The 18,738-nt window shown below is 47.9% G+C and overlaps 1 protein-coding gene across 4 annotated transcripts; it reads right to left on the bottom strand.

Moving 5' to 3' along the window:
* Positions 1 to 434: 434 nt before the first annotated feature.
* HERC2 (E3 ubiquitin-protein ligase HERC2) lies at positions 435 to 18,169 on the bottom strand. Of its 4 annotated transcripts, none has more exons than XM_011143159.3 (13): positions 18,059 to 18,169; positions 17,004 to 17,624; positions 16,587 to 16,787; positions 16,058 to 16,268; positions 15,390 to 15,647; positions 4,196 to 15,300; positions 3,791 to 4,114; positions 3,344 to 3,653; positions 2,489 to 3,210; positions 1,961 to 2,399; positions 1,658 to 1,881; positions 1,348 to 1,502; positions 438 to 1,253 (listed from the first exon to the last, which is right to left on the bottom strand). In XM_011143159.3, the coding sequence occupies exons 2-13, from the start codon at positions 17,221 to 17,223 to the stop codon at positions 1,020 to 1,022; spliced, it is 14,403 nt and encodes a 4,800-aa protein (XP_011141461.1). In that variant the 5' UTR covers positions 17,224 to 17,624; positions 18,059 to 18,169; the 3' UTR covers positions 438 to 1,019. The 4 variants fall into 4 exon arrangements, with proteins under 4 accessions (XP_025155926.1, XP_011141461.1, XP_019697535.1 ...); XM_019841976.2 differs by having other exon boundaries at positions 18,011 to 18,168; XM_011143160.3 differs by lacking the exon at positions 18,059 to 18,169 and adding an exon at positions 17,777 to 17,967.
* Positions 18,170 to 18,738: the final 569 nt, after the last annotated feature.

Consider the following 18,738-nt stretch of genomic DNA (forward strand, 5'->3'; position numbering starts at 1 on the left):
ATACTAATTTTCTATCGAAAGAGACATCAGCCCGGGATCGGCCAAAAGTCAAGACAAAAAGTAGAGGTCGATACAAATATACGATACAAATGAAATTCAAGATAAAATATTTTACATAAAATTAAATGAATTCAAAATTCGATTGCGAAACGCAACACGCTGATCGAGCGTGTGGTAATTCATTATCGTGAAATGCATGAAAGAAACAAGCGAGAGATAATATTGCAATATTTCTTATTTGCAGCGCGGTTCGAACCATTGGAGAAAATTAATAACAGCACTACAAATTTTCCCGATATTATTTCAGTTTCTGTTTTGAGACGAGAACGTTAAATTATTTTTCTAAATGACAGTTATAAAGCGTACAAATATAAAACTGATGAAAAATCTCCAAATTCCTCGTTTGGATCACTGAAAGACTTGAACAATCAACATCAAACTGTTTAACTTATTGGTTTATTCACTTCTCGTTATTACCGTCTACTATACAGTATATACTGATCATGTGCTACAAAAGCAGTACATACGTTTAAGTATATGCACAATGTGATAAATATTGTGTAAGAAAAATAGGATTTTCTTTGTGGAGAACCCGTGAACACATCCGTAAAGAAGTCAACTAAATGCCACTTCAAACACAAGTAATCGCTTCGATTAGCGAGTGAGAGTTCTACTTCAAAATAGAGCTCGGAAATGTTTCACTTCGGTAATGAGTACATGTTACTACTCGCACGGTCGTCTGTTACTTGTTGGAAATTGACTTATGGCGAGTATCCGCGTCATACGGATCCTCGAGCTCCGGTAAAACACAGAGAAATTTAAATTCAAGAAAAAAGAAACCGTCGAAGAATTAAAATGCATTTACTTGCATTATATTTGCATTATATTTGCAACGCAAGTATCCATGCGTGATTACGTGCCGTATGACGCGGTTGTATGTTGCCGTGCGCGGTTTATATGATACGAATATACTAATATAGGTGTGTCAGATCACATAAGTTTCTTTTCCGAACTCCAGTTTAAAGTGACGTGTGCTCTTCGCTCGCTAAGCTATCTGTATCGTCCGTGTCTGAATTAGTCGCCGCTTGCACTCGAGCGTACTCGTCTGTGTCGATACTTTTACAAAAATGAATCGCGTACTTTAGCTTTTGCCGTAGAATGGCTTTGCATGAATATCTTGGCATTTTCAGAAGGAAAAAGCAGGTGTAGCTTTCGGGAAGAAACTGGTCCGGTGGGTTGTACTTTTCCATTACCTAAAGAGAAACGAAAAAGAGACCGATAAGAGCGTCAGCGTAGCGCATTTTACTTGTTCTGTTAAGGAAATAATGCGAGTGGGCGGTTTCTTACTTGTAAAACGAAGTCCCTGCCTCTAAAATCTGCGATTGTGCGCGGTAAACGTGTTCTGCCCCAAACAAAACGAAGGAAAAGCGATCGCTCTTGATTGGAAAATTCCTCCATAACGTCCCAGAACCATTGAATAAGCGGTGCACTTGGTTCAATACCTGTCAAAATCATTCCTTTAATATTACACGTAAACTACACTTAGATTATGCTAAACGTGAGCGAATATAGTATAAGTATCTTGCACGATCGATACACTATGTATCTGATGTTGCAAAAGTTGTCGGTGTATAAATACCTAAAAATGAGCATTTACCTTTGTATGTTGCAACAGATTTCAATAAATTAATTTGTATGTCTGGACTACCGCAAACCATCGTTTCGAGTTCGGGACCGCTAAACAATGCCAGGAGAGGCACAGGAACAACTTTCGATAAGCCTTCTCGTACGGCTGCTACTTGAGCGTCGAATTCGTGTAATCTATAATCTAGCGCCAATCTCACGTATTCGTGTCTGTTTTCTGGTGTTATTTTGAGATATCTGAAAAATTCAATAGTCGATTAGAATATGCACTTTACGTAACATACAAATTACAGTGCTAAACTGTTAGTTGCAATACCTATTAGATAATACAACGTCGTGTCCGGACGCGGACGGCGTGGAGAATGGCATCTCTAACGTCTGAAAGACTTTCTCGTCCGGATCCATATCTCGGATACAAAGCAAGCCGGGAACGTAGTCCCGGTCGATCTCTGTCAGGTCCGAGGGTGTCAGAGGCATGCCAGCGAGCTGCTTCCAAACCGGTTCAGCTAGATTCAGGCTCAACGGGCTGCCTGTTCTTATAGCGATACCCATCAGGATGCCCAAGAATTGAAACATAGTCATGTGCAGCTGCGACTCGGAGAAGGAATTTAACAAGAAACAGTCGCGATTTGTGCCGTTGTCGTCGCGACCATTTGGTGTGGGCATAAGCAATGGCAAGGAACCATTCTGCAACTCGTCGCACATCTCCGCTATGCTTTCGCTGTAACCACCACCACAATCATCGACGCTTTCCCCTAAAATAGTTACGGATTGCTTATAGAACTTGTTTGCTTATAGTTTAGAAGGTATTCGCCAATCACATGTGTTGAAGCGGAATACGCACCAACAAATTTCACTTTCCATACTCTATGAGGTAGAAACAATACGTCTTGCGTTAAGAGAGACATTTTGGACACCATCTGACCGAAAACAGACTTGATACCGTCCGGTCCAGCGTATCCGCCTTTACCCCTTGCCCTCTTCACCTGTATCCTGTTCAGTTCGATCACAGGCCCGTGTTGACGATCTCTCACCATCGTAGCTTGTACGACTTTACGGAACGTCGCTTCCTTTATAGTGTACACAAGCATAGGGCCCAATTTGTCCAGTCCAGTGGGCCCGGTAGTCGGAAACATCGCCAAAGCAGGACACAGAAGCTCGGCAAAATGATGTAACAACACCAATCTATTGCGCAGCACCGAGAATGGTATCTCTTTCACTAGATCGTACTCCATAGGTGCAGACGCCGGCATTCTGCTTTGTGTAGCTTTCGCCGTGCTCCAAGCCAATGTATGCGCACTACCGCATGCGACTCTCGTGATCTTCTTGCCCTGCAACGCGTGTACCAGCCGTGGTCTCTGCAGAGCGCTTGTAGTACCGTCGCCGAGTTGTCCCTCGTCATTGTCGCCCCAAGTGAAGACTTCTCCTTTGTCAGAACAAGCGACGCAATGCAACGAACCCGTCGCTATCGAAATGATCTTCTTCCCTTGCAATGCCGCTACCTTTCGTGGCCTTCGCACATGGTCATCCGTACCGTGACCCAAACGATGGTAGTCTCCCTTGCCCCTACACATATATAACAAAGTAAAGAATGTGAACAAGATTAACGTATTAGTGAAGATAATAGAATAATTCAGTAGGAACTATGTATGGTGTGAGATTTGTAAGATTGTAAATGAATGCTATGAGTTGTCATTACCAGGTATAAACCGCTCCAGATCTTGTTAAGGCGACGGAGAACTGGCTGCCGCACTCGACTTTGATTACACCAAGCCCGGCTAATGAATCTATTTTCAAAGGAACTTTGCATCCGTCACTACCGCCTCTTCCTAACTTCCCATAGTCACCGTCACCCCAACTCCACACGTTATCATCGTCGGTCACGCAGAGTGTTTGCGCGTCGCCGCTTCCACAAGCCACATCGATCACCTTGTAGTCTTGCAAAGCTTCTACCACCTTCGGCCGTAACTGATCGTCGCTGTCACCATGGCCGAGACGTCCGTATCGTCCTGCAATCGATTATTATTGTACGACTTCAATCACGTTTCATGTGAAGTAAAATATGCACCAAGTCGCATTAACATGCGATAACTCTAAATCGTTGAAAAAATAAAAGCGTTCAGCGCTTCTTCGACTTTAATTTTACCTTTCCCCCAGGTATACAACCAACCAGCACTCGTGATAGCAGCGCTATGGTGACCGCCACAAGCTATGTCCACAATCTCAATGCCGAGCAAATCCTCGACCAACTTTGGTCGATCGTACGATAGTCTATTACCATGTCCCAACTTGCCGTCATCGCCTTCTCCCCACGAATACACGTGACCCTCTGAGCTCAAGGCGAGACAATGCTTCCCACCCGAATTCACGGCCACCTTTTTGATGAACACATGTTGTATAGATTCTAACAACGTTGGTACCATGACGGAATCTGTTCCTCCTATTCCTAGACGTCCCGCAGCACCGTAACCTGTCACAAAATCATGTTGGAATTTGTTGAAAACTGTAGCACGAAAGTAACGTTCACGCCGATATTACTCCTCCAGTTTACCTGTGGAATAAACTTTTCCATCGGCAGTCACTGCGAAGAGAGTTTGTTCACCTCCAGCTAATTGAATCGGTCTAAGCGCTGACAGACTCTCGCACGGTGCTGGTAGCTTGATTTTCGCGCCCTCTAAACCTCCCAGTTGTCCTCTATGATTGTGACCCCAGCCATAAATCGCGCCAGATCCGTCCCAAGACAAAGTCCAATCCTCTGGTCTGCGATTCAGCCACTGCAATAATTGCTCGTCGTGTTCTTGCTTGAATATAATATGGTTCTCGTGGTCCTTAGTACACTCCGTATCTCCGTCCGTTGTCATCTCATTGAGTTGCTTCGTCACCTCGTAGCAGAACGCTCTCGGTAGCACGGTGCGATCTATCAATGACTTGGCAACACGTGCAGCAAGGCAGTACCTGCGAAACCAGGACCACTTGTGCACTTCGGTGCAACATTGCATGGTGTCCAACTCGAGATCGCACGCGAGCGCCACGAGAACCTTGAAGAAATCGCTGTGCATCAGTTGCTTGCCGCCTCTGACCAAAGGATCCTCATAAGAGTACTGTCTGAGAAGTGCTTGCGGCAATGAGCCCAGCAAAGACGACAACGCCACTTCAGGCTTTATTCCAGGTCCGCTTGTGTAAACCACTTGCAACTTCTTCAACGCCCACATCCTCTGCTGCGCGGACAAAGTGCTCAGTTGACTACACTGAGCCAGAGCGGTCGCCAAGCGGGAAGCGACGTTCCTATCGGAATTGATCAGACTGTTGTCCATGAGAAGATGCTCCGCTACCGCTATGGTTGGCTGCGATAACACCGCTCGATCAGAGCCGAGCTCATACGGAGCGAGGGTTGTGAGAACAGGGTGTACTGTGAATCGCCAACCCCAGCCGTTGACGGATCCGTCCGAGGAGAACCGCCACCTCAGCTCGTCCCCTTGAATTCTAATGTCCGACGACCATTCGGTCCACTCTCTGCCGGATCGCACGGCCACCACTCGGCCGCTCCCATCCATTATTGTCAGTGGATCGTGCCGTTTCTCCGTAGAACACTGTCTGTCGAATTCCACGCGTAATGCTTCAGCACCGGGGATCTTTACGTTACCAGTCATCGTGGTGTCGTCTATGTAAGGATGCGGTGTTTCCTGCACCACGGACTGCGGAGTGTTGTTCACGCAATTGCTGTTCGCCGCGGTGTCCTCCAGCTCGGTCACGCATTGCTCTAACAGCATGCTGCCGATGGTACAGTTGACCTTGCCCAAAGCTATCAGCACAGATGAGATCGTTTCCTTGGCGAACGAGCAGACTCTGTTGGCAACCGCCAACTTCAACAGGTCCACCAGTACTCTCGCGTCGTCCTCCGTTAATGCTGACGTGAATTCGTCCAAGCCGGAGTCAGTAGCAGCGCCTTCGCCCACCACCTGCGCATTGGATGTTAAAGTGGCTGCTATTACGCTCATTGCGCCTGTTGACATCTTCGAGGCACGCGATGACACGCTAGAACTGGACATGGACGGAAACATCGCCAACGGGAAGTCTTCGGACTCAGGAGTCATTCTAGGGCTGGTGGGCACGTTGACTGCCTCAGCGACGTTCGCAGGAGCTTCACCTCCACCTTGCGCGATGTCACCGACATTCTGATAAACCGCATGCTCGGTACTCGAGGTCATGGCACTCTCTGACGGTGGTGCCACCATATCCGTGGTCGCCGGTGGTATCGGCGTGTGCTTCGCCGAGGCGCGATCGCTCAACATCGAGTGACTCTGCAAGGCCGTCACTATCGCCGTGCGTGCCTGCATGATGAGAAGAGCGTTTATCACGTGCTGCAACGCTTGCTGTTTGGCGACATTGCTCTCCAATGAGAGTATTATACTAGCGAGCGACGGTCTAGTGGCGATAGCGTTGCTAGTCGTGGCGACGACGCCGTTCTGTTCAGCCGCGTTACCCAAGCCCAAACACATTTGACCCAACGGATCCCTCGCTGTTTGGAATGTGACTGGTTCCTGATTACCGTTGGTAGGCTGATCTACTAGTATCCAAGCAATACTGTGACTCGAGCCGCAAGATACTCTGTTCATTCTCGTATCGTCCAGTTCATGTACCAACGACGGTTTCCTGTTGACGATCGTGGTGCCGTTACCTTGTTGCCCATGATCGTTGTCACCCCATGCGTACACTTGGCCAGTGTCTGTAACTGCGAGACAATGCAGCGCTCCGACTGCTACATGAACGATCTTCTTCCCTCGTAGACCTTCGACCAGTGTGGGTTTCCTTACGTGATGATCGTTACCATGACCTAAACGGAAGTAATCTCCTTTCCCCCACGTCCACACCTCACCGTACTTCGTCAGAGCGAGAGAAAATTGCGCACCGCATTCCACCTGGACGACTCCCAGACCATTTAGGCGATCCACCAATAAGGGTGTGTAACAACCATCGCTTCCGCCTCGTCCAAGCTTGCCGAAATCTCCATCCCCCCAGGTGTATACACAACCGTCAGCTGTCAAGGACATCGTTTGCGCGTCTCTGCTACCACAAGCTACCTGAACTACCCTTTGTCCGCTCAACGCCTGCACCAGCTTCGGTTTCATCTGCGTGGCGGTGTCTCCGTGCCCCAATCTACCGTATTCGCCTAGACCCCAGGTGTAGAGTTCACCGTTGCTCGCGATAGCCGCCGAATGACCGGAACCGCACGCGATGTCGCGGATTCTCTTCGACTTAAGCGACTCGATCAGTCGCGGTTTGTCCAGCGTCGTGCAATTTCCGTGTCCCAGTTTCCCGTCTTCACCTTCACCCCACGAAAACACCTTACCGTCCTGAGTAAGCGCCAACGCGTGCTTTCCGCCTGAATGCACCGCCACTTTCTTGATCACGTATTGACTCAAGAAAGGTATAAGTTTTGGTTCGCACATGTTGTAATCGTCTCCTAAACCCAACCTGCCGTTTGTTCCTTCTCCGCAAGCGTACAACTTGCCTTCTTGACTAACGATGAAGAGAGTTTTGCTGCCTCCGGCTATATGAATAGGCTTCAACTTCGACAACACTTCACTGCGGACCGGTATCTTGATTTTAGATCCTTTCAAGCCCCCCAATTGATCTTTGTCGTTCAAACCCCACACATAGACAGCCGACTGTTGCGGCGGCGCATCAGTACTGCGTTGCGCCGTCACTTGCTCTTGCAAAACCTCCCAATCCGACGCAAGGAAAGAAACCGAGGTCGTCAGTTGATTCTCGAATATTCTCTTGCGCCCGACGACGCGCAAACCATGTATCTTACAATCTATACCGCCATTTCTACATTGCTTGATTGCGATCTCTATGCACGGATAATATTCCTTCATATCTTGCAGCAGCGTCACGCTCGTGTCCGAATGACGCACGCTTATTGTGGTTAATTCCGTCAAATTGATAAAAGAATCGCCCGCATTGACAGCCACCACGGATGGCATGTAACTGCTGTCCTGCGGATTCACGATGATCTTCAGGAAATGTATCAGGATACCGGGTAACATTTCCAGACGAATCCAATGTTTACCCTGCGAGCCGCAACTCTGCCAATACTTGCCGGAACCGTCTACCAGTCGCGTCGCCCAGTTCTCTCGCGAGGACACACTCAGAGTCCTGATGCACTTGGACCAGTCTTCGATCAGAGACGGCTCCGTTAGATCTTGCCTGTGGTACCTTCCGGGCTTGCCGGCGTAAACAGCGGCGGAGCCGGGCTCCGCTATTCTATTGAAACCGTGTCGATGCGAACGCTTTGTGTAAAAACAATTCTCGCATAAGTTATAATTATCGCAGTACTTGCACTTAAACCTGGGCCCAGAGATAGGTGATAAACAGCACGAATTGCAAATAACGGAATGATGGCAGGACGGCACCTTCTCCATCTCCGTGACACAGCCGGTCCACGCTACCTGCTGCGGAAAATCTACGTACACCTCTTTGCCGTTATTGATGATTTCCGTGATGATACCGACGCTGTGATGGTTTACAGAACCCCATTTGTATTTCGGCACGGTCACCGACGCCTTCACGCGAACCTTGTCGCCCACCTTCAACGCGGGCGGCCCCGGTAAGGACGGCGGGTGACCCAACAACTCTATATGAATAAATCGCACCCAGTACATGCTGCCTCTGCGTTGCCACGCAACCTGTGCGTTTAAATCATGCAATCCTTCCGGGTCAATCTTCACTACCTGACCAACGTCCCCGTATTCCACTTCTTCATAGCTCTTGCAGCATCGCACCAGCATACCTGGCACCACATTGTCGCGCACGTAAATCGCGTACTCGTCCACTGATAAGAAGTCTGAGCGCTTCATGTACGTTGGTGGTGGCGCACCGCCCATCGTAGATGCGGCTTCTTGTGCGGACGGTGAGTCATCCATGTCCTCGCTGATCGAGTCGTCGATGTCCGTTAGTCCTTCCGGACTCGACAAGGTTTCCGTGTCGCTAAGAACGGCGTCCGGATTCTCCAACAGCCAGCCTACCACGCTCTCGGCTGTCACGCTACCTTGCTCGCCGACGCTGAGGCTCTTGATTGCTAGCTCCACGCTCTTCTTGTGGAAACCCATCTCGACTAACTGAGCTACCAGGGGACTTACAGGCGCCGCCACGGAGCTTCTTCTCGTGGCCGCGCCGGTCTTGCAGTGTCTCTTCTGACTCGACGTCAGCGAGACCAACGAGCACTCGGATATAGGCGTGGTGGGATCCGAGGTCATCGTAGTGCGTTGAATGGGTGTGTGTCTCAACTCAGACGCTAAGTACTGGGAGACCGCTAAAGCGGCTTCTTCGATTTCTCTACGTTTAAATATCGGTTTCAGTGGTTGTGGTTTCGTCGCGCGCAGCAACATCTCTTGCAGAAGCATCGAGCTATGCCGGTCGTCATCATTGACGTCATTATTGAGCGAACACTTAAGAATCCTCCGTAATTTCGATTGATAGGCGAGCATAGCTTTGCCAGCGTTCAAGGCCGCGAGCTGTTGCTGTTGAGTACGTAATATCGAGGCGTTGACGACGCCAGCGATCACGGGCATTCCGCCAGGCCGTTTGTCCATGCCAGAAGTAGTGCCTAAGAGTAGACTGGCCCAGGTGGATATCAGTTGCTCCGTCAAGGACATTCGGTCCAGTTGGAATTTCTCGGTTGTCCGCTTCACTGAGTAAAATGGGACTATTTTCCGTGCTCTGCCACCGTCCCTCAGCTGTATAACGAGTTTCGAGTGTTTCGTGAATTTGCAGACTATAGCCAACTCGTTCTCGTAATTCACCAGACCTCCGATTCTTATTCTATTGTCTAAGCCGCCGATGACTACGAGAGTCGCCATCACCGTCCTCTGGATATTCAGGCTGTTCTCACCGTCGTTCTCGTTCATCTGTATATGAATCAACGGACCGTCGCTCAGTAGCTCCGCCGTCAAGGATAACTTGGAGGCGAGGAATCGATTGATGATCGCGTTCCAGCCAGGAAGACTGTGTAAAAGTCTGATGAGCCATATCAATTCTTCCGCCACGGTGGAACTGTATGATGCGGTTAGGGACATACGACATTTGTTCGAATGCAACTCGGCGCCAGGAGCGATATCACAGGCGAGCGCTACCTGACCCAATATCTCAAAGGTCCTCTCCAACAACTGTCTCATGTCGTTCAGGTCTCTTTCCACCGCCCAGGAGGGTAAGACAGCCGCGAGTAGTCTCATCACCATGATCTGCTTCTCGAGACAGGGTTTTGTCTCGTCCGCAACAATGTTCAACAAGAAATCCAACCATGCCTGCGAACTTAAAGACTTACATAACTGCTTGGACCTCGCGATTGCTCTCAACAGGCCGAAAGTGGCCCAAGTTTCATGATGTTGTCTCGCTAATTGTACAAACGTGTTCAACTCCCCGGTTTTGTTCGCGGTGGATATTATACCGTGTAACGTGGATGCCAGAATTTTGATGGATATCGCAGATACTTTGTCTGCCTCTATACCGCAGGAAAGCAAGATTATTCGTAGCAAGGTCCTCGACGCCGACTTGAGACAACAGGTCGGATACAATTCTTGCCCACGGGAATTAACATTCTCCAGGTTATCCGTGTCAATTGGAGAGTCGCTGTCGATCTCATCGCTGTCGTCGTCAGGAGGAGTCGGCGGCTCGGCTAATTTCAGGTCGTATTTGCCTTCCTTGCCCATACGATATGAATTAGTCGCCCCGTTGTCCCACTGCACCCTTATCCAGCCGTCTTCGCCAAGCTCACCGATCACTCTACCTTCGCCAGGCGGTGGACCATCTTGATCTCCCCACTTCCAATCGATCCCTCGCACAACTCGGGTGCCGATCTTCATCAATGCCGCCAACTCCATACCGTTGAGTTGAACACTCTGCGGCTTGCTTCTCTGTATGGTGTCCTCGTAAATCGCCGTGATCTCGGTTTTTATTCTCGACGCTTCACCACCGCCGCCTTGCTGTCCCTGGTCTTCAGCAGCTTCGCAGAAATTCGCAGGCCCGATTTGCCGTAATAAAGTCAAGATACTCGATAACAGACCTGAGTTGATGAGCAATCCGATCTTGTTGGCGCATTGATAGTTGGTCAGCATACCGAGGATGGTCAGCAAGAACCGTGCTCTCGGTAACTTCCGCAGCCACGTGTAAGTACCTTGATTCAAACTGCTCTTTCCGCTGATCTTCTGCTTGTTCGGCTGCTCTGCCTGCACTATGTACGCTCGTAAAGCCTGCACCGCCCACGAGATCACCTCGGCTTCCGCCAGGATGACCTTGGACTTTTGATAAGGAGTCGTCAATTGTATATCGTACAGACAGTGCATGATCCCGTCGCTAAGCGACTTGTTCTCGTATGTCAAACCTAGCCAGCCGTTCAGTAAGGAATACTTCACCGACGTGATCAGATAATCTTTCTTCAACAACTCGCGCATCATCGAGATACCCTGTTCCCGCACTCTGGCGCGCTGCATCTGACAGTACATCGCGCGACGCAGCGTCTCGACGTCGCCACCGAGGCCGTTATTCATGACGAAATTGATGATGTTCGTCGTCAGGCTGTTGTAATCGCCAGTGGCCCATTGTATCGGCCCGCAGCGGATCTTCTCGGTCATCTGCATAATTTTATTCTTAATATCCGAGATATCCTCCAATTTCGCAGACGAGGAAGAGGCAGCAGTCAGGCTTTCCTTGGAAGAGGCCGTCGTGTCCTCGTCCGTTTTGTTCTTCGCTTTGGCATTCTGTATCGACGCGTTCAAAATGTCCTCCGGCTTGCCGCCACCTCCCGGCGAGGCTTTGTTCTTTCGAATATCTGCAATCACTGTGCGAACAGCTCTCTTAAATCTGGAATCGACGTGTAGGAGCTCAAGATCCTCGAATCCTTTCACCTCGTAGCTCATTGCGGATCTCACTTCGTACAAAAGAAATTTGCACCTCTCTTGCGCGGGGGCGCAAACTTCCTTGTAACTTCTGTTCTGTTGCTGTCTAGTCCGCACCAGGTTCCACTTGGCTTGGTAAACCGCTCGCATTATGTCGGCTAACGGGGCAGTTAATTTCACGCTGTTGGCGGCTCTCAGCTCCTCTTCGGCTAACGCGAGCGCTTGTTGGCCTAATCCGAGGTGTTTTATAATCACAGCTAATAAAGCGCGACCGATCTCCTCGACGGGATGATCGACATAGAAGTCGGCATGCGAGAACACATTGTCGGCCTTTTGATGCCGGTCGATTATCGTCAAGAATGCACGCACATGATCGTCGGCCTTGTGCGTCTCCGCTAATGCCTGTATAAATGCAACCGTCCGATCGTCGTTCTCCTTCTGCTGCTCGTTCTTCGTGTGTATCGGCAACGGCGGTTCCGTGGGCGAATTGGCGGCGGTCGACGTGTTGCTTCTTGCCTCGTCCTTCTCCTCCTCGTACGGATTCGGCGGTTGCAGAACTTGTAAGCCACCACGCAAGAAACTCGCGCTGAGCCACACGCCGGCTTCCTCCTCTGCTGATTGCAGCGTTAGACTTTGACGCATTCTGTAAGCGTGTAATCCCAGCAAAAATCCCAAAGCCCTCTCTGTGTCCAGAAGAGACGAGCAAACGTCAGTCATTTCGATTGTGATGCGTGCATTCTCGTCGGGTTCAGTTTGGGAGTAATGACCGACGAAGCAAGAGTCCATCATACCTCGAGGTGGCGACAACTGGCCGTAAGGCGCGCTGGATTGCGTTGTGCTCTCGTCCCGTCCGATGTATCTCTGCAATACCTCGTAAGGAGACCAAGTGCCCTCGTGCCTGATGTCTTGTATGTCATAAACGTTGTTGTTCACCACGACCCAGAGACCACCGTCGCGATTGTGATTCTCCAGATCTGCCCAGCGTATCAGCGGCGGCTCCTCATGAGTGGATATCTTATTGCCGTGTTGGGGCGCGATAATGCCCGGCCACGACAGGTCGTCCGCCTCGTTCTTCTCCATCGTCGGTGCTAATCGGACGAAGTAATCCAACGCGTCCAATATCGGTGCGATCACCTCCATCCAGTTCATATCGATCAGCAACATGGGACAGTCTACTTGCAGCAGTATCAGACATATTATTAGCTCGGACAGCAGCACGTTGATAATGTCGCCCTTCAGCACGCTGGCGACCGAGACGAAGTCCTTGACGGAACGGCCGCCTATCTCGGCCGCTAATGGCAGTGTCTCGGTCGCGTGATCGCAGATTTGCGCGATGTACTTCTGCAACAGCGACTCCGCGCCTATCATTTCCTGATCGTGCAGATCTTCGGTGCGCGACTTGCGCGCGATGCACTCATACACCTGCGCGATCAACAGACGTTGAAAACGCAGCAGGAGATTTAGGCTGGGCGAGTTGTCAAATCGGCGCAAATGCTCGTTCCGGTCGGCGTGTAGCTGTGACGAACCTTGCTGCAGTCTGGACTGCGTGATGCACGTACCATTTCGTATCAGTTGCTGTATAAGTTGCAGCAACGAGATAGTCGTGATATTCTTGCCGGAATTGAAGCCGTCCTTCATTGCCTGCCTCGTCTCGCTCTTCACCTTCACGACGTTCGACGTGTCGACGTCGATTAGAAAGTCCTTCTCATCCGGCATGTCCGCGATTTCGGCCTTGATCGCGGCCTTCAGCGCCAACTCCAAACCACCGTCCGCCATGAGACTAGACACCAATAAATCGGCCATAAACCGTTGGCCATTGTTGTTCGCTGAACTGGATTGCTCCGCGTTGTTGAGAGTGTTCGGTAGAAAGCTGGACAACGTTTTCGCGCGCTCATTCGCCGTCGGCAGTAGTATGCTCCAGCCGGTTTGCAGGACCGCTTGCGCCGCTTCCTGTATCGTCGCTAAGATCCCGGTCGCGCTTGCCAGATTCACGCAACGTTGCTTCAAAGAATTCAGCAACGTGCTAGTGGCGGCAAGCCCGACCGACTTGGCGTCGATATTGTGCGTCAGCATGGTGTGCAGTTGCAGACGCAGCAAATTCAGCGTAGCCACCGCTAGGCACTCACGGTCCTGCGTGGGCGGCCGGATGCCAGGAAGACCTTCGCAGGACTTAGCCAGAAGCGTGTCGAGCAGCTGAAACGTCTCCTCGCATATGTCCACGACGAAAGCCACTCTATTGGCACCGCCTGACCATGCTGACATGCACCAGGCGAAACTTTGGGTCGGTCCTGATGCTAGACCGATGACGTTCTTCGAGGATAACGTAGGACACAGAGAAGGCTCGGAAACAACAGGACCCAACGTAGGATCGATCTGACCGTAATCGTTTCTGCCCCATCCGTAGACGAATTGATCCTCTGTTAATGCTAGTATATGCGTACCTCCGACAGAGAGATCCTTGATCTTTTTGTCTCTTAATGATTCGATCAGTTTGGGATACCTAACGTGCTCTTCGTTACCGTGGCCCAAACGATAAGCGTCTCCTTTGCCCCACGTGTACACTTCTCCACGAGCCGTCAACGCTGCGGAAAACTGACCGCCGCAGAACACTCTCACCACATTGATGTCCAACAGCTTGTCGACGATCTTCGGCGTTTTAGAACCATCGGATCCACCACGGCCTAGTTTCCCGTAATCGCCGTCGCCCCAAGAGAAGACGATGCCGGAAGCGGTGACACACAGGGTTTGAGAATCACCGCTACCGCACGCCACGTGCACAACCATGTGACCCTTGAGCGTCGTCACCAAGGTCGGTACGGTGACGTCGTCGTTGCTACCGTGGCCCAATCTGCCGTAATTTCCTCTTCCCCATGTGTACAATTCACCGCTGGCACTCAACGCCGCCGAGTATGTGCTGCCGCAAGCTATGAAAATGATATTTTTCTCCAGAAGCGTCTCGATCAGCTTCGGTTCGTCATGTGAGATGTTGTCGCCGTGTCCGAGTCTACCGCCGTCTCCATTTCCCCAGGAGTACACGCAACCGTCTTGCGTCAATGCTAAATAATGCTTGCCGTCCGAGTGAGACGCGATCATCGTTACCGGCTTATCAGAGAAACTGTGCATCCTCTGCGGATACTGAGTCTCTGATCCGTAGTACATGATGTAAACATTCCCGCTCAAGGATAATATCAATAACGCTCGTTCGGTACAGCACAAGTGCTTTATCCCCAGCTCGGCGATCGCGTCACAGTAAAACGGAGAGGAACCGTTACCGAACTTCACACCACCCCAAGCTAATACCTCCTGGTATGTCTGTCCGCCGCCTCCGTTCCTCGGAAATCCGCATTCAGTGCTAACGGGTGGTAAAAGAGGAGCAGCCAATCTACTGAGGTTGCACATTATGATAACGGCAGCTTTTCTCAAGTCGACGGACACGGCGTCGTCATCTGGCAGTCGTAGATACTTCAATAAAACTTCGCAGGGTCCCGGTGTAACGTTCCCATCAAGATGTCGGCGAGACTTCGTCGCTGGAATCATGTTCAATCGTCGTAACAGCGGAACTAGCGGCGCCGTACTCCCAGGTGGTGTCACTCTGTTATCTTGATTCTTATGTTTATTACTGAGGTGCAGCAACAAAACCACAGAGTCCAATAAACTAGAAAGGGTGGCTCTCTGCGCGACCAGCTCCAGTAAAAGGCAGAGTGCCGTATGCTGATCCGACAATGGCACAGGACGCCACGATCGTCCGGTGGTTACCTCCCTAAGGACAAATATATGACCTGCGTCTATCGTATGTGTTTGAACACAAATTGGGAATGAATGATCGTTAATTGTAAAAACAACATATACCCAGTGACAACTTGTCTCAAAAATTTAGCCGATCTTTCTACGACTTCTAACCAGATTTGAGAAACGTTACTCTCGTCGAAAAGAGTCGCCTCGGGTAATGATTGCAACGCCTCCAATGACTCGGTTAGTAATTCGCTACAGAATTCGACGTCCTCTCCGGATCGCCAAGCTCTTCTCAAGTACGCAAATGAAAAATTGAGTGCGGCACGTGAACCGACACGCGCTAATCCTAGGGTCGCTTTTTCATTAGGTCTCGGCCTGCAATTCACAAAAATACGAATCTTTATATTAATGTTTGTGCTAACGGCACAAGTCTAATATTTCAAATAAAACAGGAAAAGAACGACGTACTTTAAACAGGCTCAACATAGAATCACATCAGTATATAAATATATATCGATATTTTGTATGTGACATGTAACATGCACGACAAAATAAATCATTTAGGTAAGTTGACCTGCGCTATATACAACAGGATAACGTAAAATAAATAAATTTTTTTGATCTGTGAAATAAATTTTAATGATCTGATTTCTATTGTGAAAGTAATTCAGTGATACAGCTGACTAAAGTGATGCAGTTTCAGCAAATTGATCTGTAGTATCTCTATATTCATTTGCTGCTACAAACACACATATTTAATTCGTTTTGGTAGGCTTATACTCAACGTTTTCTGTAATTTTCCGATAGGCTTTGGTAAATTCGAGGTATCCTTAATCTCTTGTGGTTTATGACGTGACAAGGCGGTAAAGTATCTTCGAGCAACTATTAATCGTTGTCTCAAACGCGTTGCAGATAATGTACTATTTGCAACTTCGCAACATAGCTTCCGCTGCTCTTTTATTGACAAGTCGATACAACCTCTTAAGTCAACTAATGCTAAAAAGAAGTCTGAATATAAACATTTCTGTTGATTCAAGCTTAAAATATATATTTTAATTAAAATTTATTAAAATCTATATTTTAAAATATAAAATGTAAAATATAGTCATACATGTGATAAACATCATTAAGGTAAGATAGACTATATTTATAGACAGAAATTTATAATTTGGTAAAAGCTAGAGAGAGAGTGATATGTAAGGATATTTCTTGCATGAAAATTCATTTGATGACTGCACAATGCAAATTCTTTAAAATTTGCTGACTCCAATGCAAATTTTTTTAAAAACAAGCCACAAATTAACATATATTTACATGGTGGTGGCCCCCAAAGCCACGAATCTATTATCCGCCGGGCAGGTATAGTTTTCTCAACCATTGCTGTTGTTCTTGCCGCTTCTTCTTCATCAAGTTTTTGGCAAGGAATACAATTACAACCATGTTGTGGACCACAGATTCCATCACAGCATAGACAAGATAATACTCTCATACCGCAATAATACCGTCCATTATCACCTGAGAGAATATCCATAAAAGATACTGATACTTGTTACTTATTATTTATGCCTCATTGTCAAGTAAATAAGAAAGGCAAATAAGAATATGATTAAAACTACAAATAATACATGAGGCAAATGAGAGAAACAAATGATGAATTATAATATAAATTTCATTAAAAACTAATAAACTGAATAAATATTTGTCCAACATTCAGTTATGATCCATATGTACCCTTTTTTGCTACAATTCCTGCAGAATTGATCAGGCCATCACTGAAGGAACCAACAATTTCTCCATCCCGCACCATCTCATTCCACAACTCTGCCAATCCATCACGGTAAAGGAATCGTTGTAAGTCAGTCTTTAACCACTTTGTGTCCAATCTTACATCAGGTCTAACTGTTATATTTAATTGGCTACTCATTTTATCCATTATATATATATTCTTCATACAGTTCCCCAGTATACAGCCATCAATTCACCAACACAGGCATAAATAATCAGGTAGATTATATTGAGATTAAGTTAAGAGTAATGGTTATCTTAGGTATGATCATTTCTTCTTCCTTTGCTTCCATCACAAGACGTCTATTAATTTCTCATTGGATCGATAAGTAGAAAACATTGTTTCGAGATTAAATATTAATTACTCATAGAATTGAGCTTTCGGCCGGATATAATTTTCGTGTAATAAAAGAAAATAATTCTTTTTGTGAGTTTTCGAGACGGTTGGATGAATTTCACAGTACAGAATTTGCTCGGGAGGTTAACAACTAGTACGATGCGTGTGAATTCTCGTCTCACAGTTTTAATTCGCTCCGTCTCTCCCGTCCTCTAACCGCCCCTCATCATCTGTAAACATCCATCGTCGCTAATTTACCGTGATCCAAATTAAAGAGTTATTCGAATGTATGTTGTGACATTCGAATGTCGTTATATTTTGACATATACGCAACGCACACACACACACACACTCACACACATACACGTACGCATACACTTACACATTCGCCAAGTTCCTTGCAGATCTAATGTGATCGGCTGTTCGATTACCCACCGATTACCACTACACTAGTATCGCCAGTATTCGCGCGATAGCGCAGTAATCGAATACGCACGTGCGAAACATCGTTTGCAATCGTCGCGTCACGCGTGGTGTACGTGTGTGCGATGTATATGAATAGTGTGTATGCTCGCGCAACGACAATCCGCTTGTCAAAATTGGTACTGGCACGGACATTTTGCTGTGTTGCCGTAAGTTTAACGTGTTATAACGTTGAATCTACCTCTCGAACGATTCCATCGAGCGTCCGTTCCATCTCTCGTATTGTTTATACGTATACATCCTTGTGCATTTTGTAGATTCGTGACCGGTGCACACCGTATACACAACACGCACGTATTGATTATGGCGCTATAAACGCGACATACCGTTTACGTTGCAATCGTCGTATACTGTCAGGCAACGCAACCAATCGTACGCGCCGATGTATTAGCGCTACCCGTCGGTGACGTCAGATGACGTATGTCTGGCGATTTAAATGTCCCAATGCTGCCATTGGCTGATATTTAATCAGCTCTTTAAAACCACACCATCTTGTAGTCTTTCTTCTCTCTTCCACTAAAGGTTAAATATGTCTATTTCGTTTAAAGTCAGTGCAGCTTGATACAGGGTATGATCCACTAGACGTTGCAAATACTTTGAAGCGCTCTGTAGACCAATCACGGCCTTTCTTCAAGCGCTTCGAAGCATTTGCAGCGTCTAATGGATCATATCCGTAGAGCCACATGATCTGTTCCTTTTAGTGTTGTATTAGGTTGCACTTTTTATCAATAGAGTGAAATAAATATATAAATTTGAGAAGATAAGATAAAGAGAAAAGGAACAAAGTTTCAGTGCAGTACTAGCATAGTTAAAAGGAACAGATCTATAAATGCAGATATATCGTCGTAAGATGATTGGTTC

This window comes from Harpegnathos saltator, unplaced genomic scaffold (genome assembly GCF_003227715.2).
Source record: "Harpegnathos saltator strain DR-91 unplaced genomic scaffold, Hsal_v8.6 scaffold33, whole genome shotgun sequence".
NCBI classification, from domain to species: Eukaryota; Metazoa; Arthropoda; class Insecta; order Hymenoptera; family Formicidae; genus Harpegnathos; species Harpegnathos saltator.

Excerpts from the sequence above, each read along its gene's own strand:
- HERC2 (XM_025300141.1), bottom strand. The coding sequence starts at position 17,223 with ATGAAGAATATATATATAATGGATAAAATGAGTAGCCAATTAAATATA. Across the intron at positions 16,788-17,003 it reads AGGAATTGTAGCAAAAAAGG|GTGATAATGGACGGTATTAT; the intron begins GTACATATGGAT and ends ATATTCTCTCAG. Across the intron at positions 15,301-15,389 it reads TTGAGACAAGTTGTCACTGG|GGAGGTAACCACCGGACGAT; the intron begins GTATATGTTGTT and ends ATTTGTCCTTAG.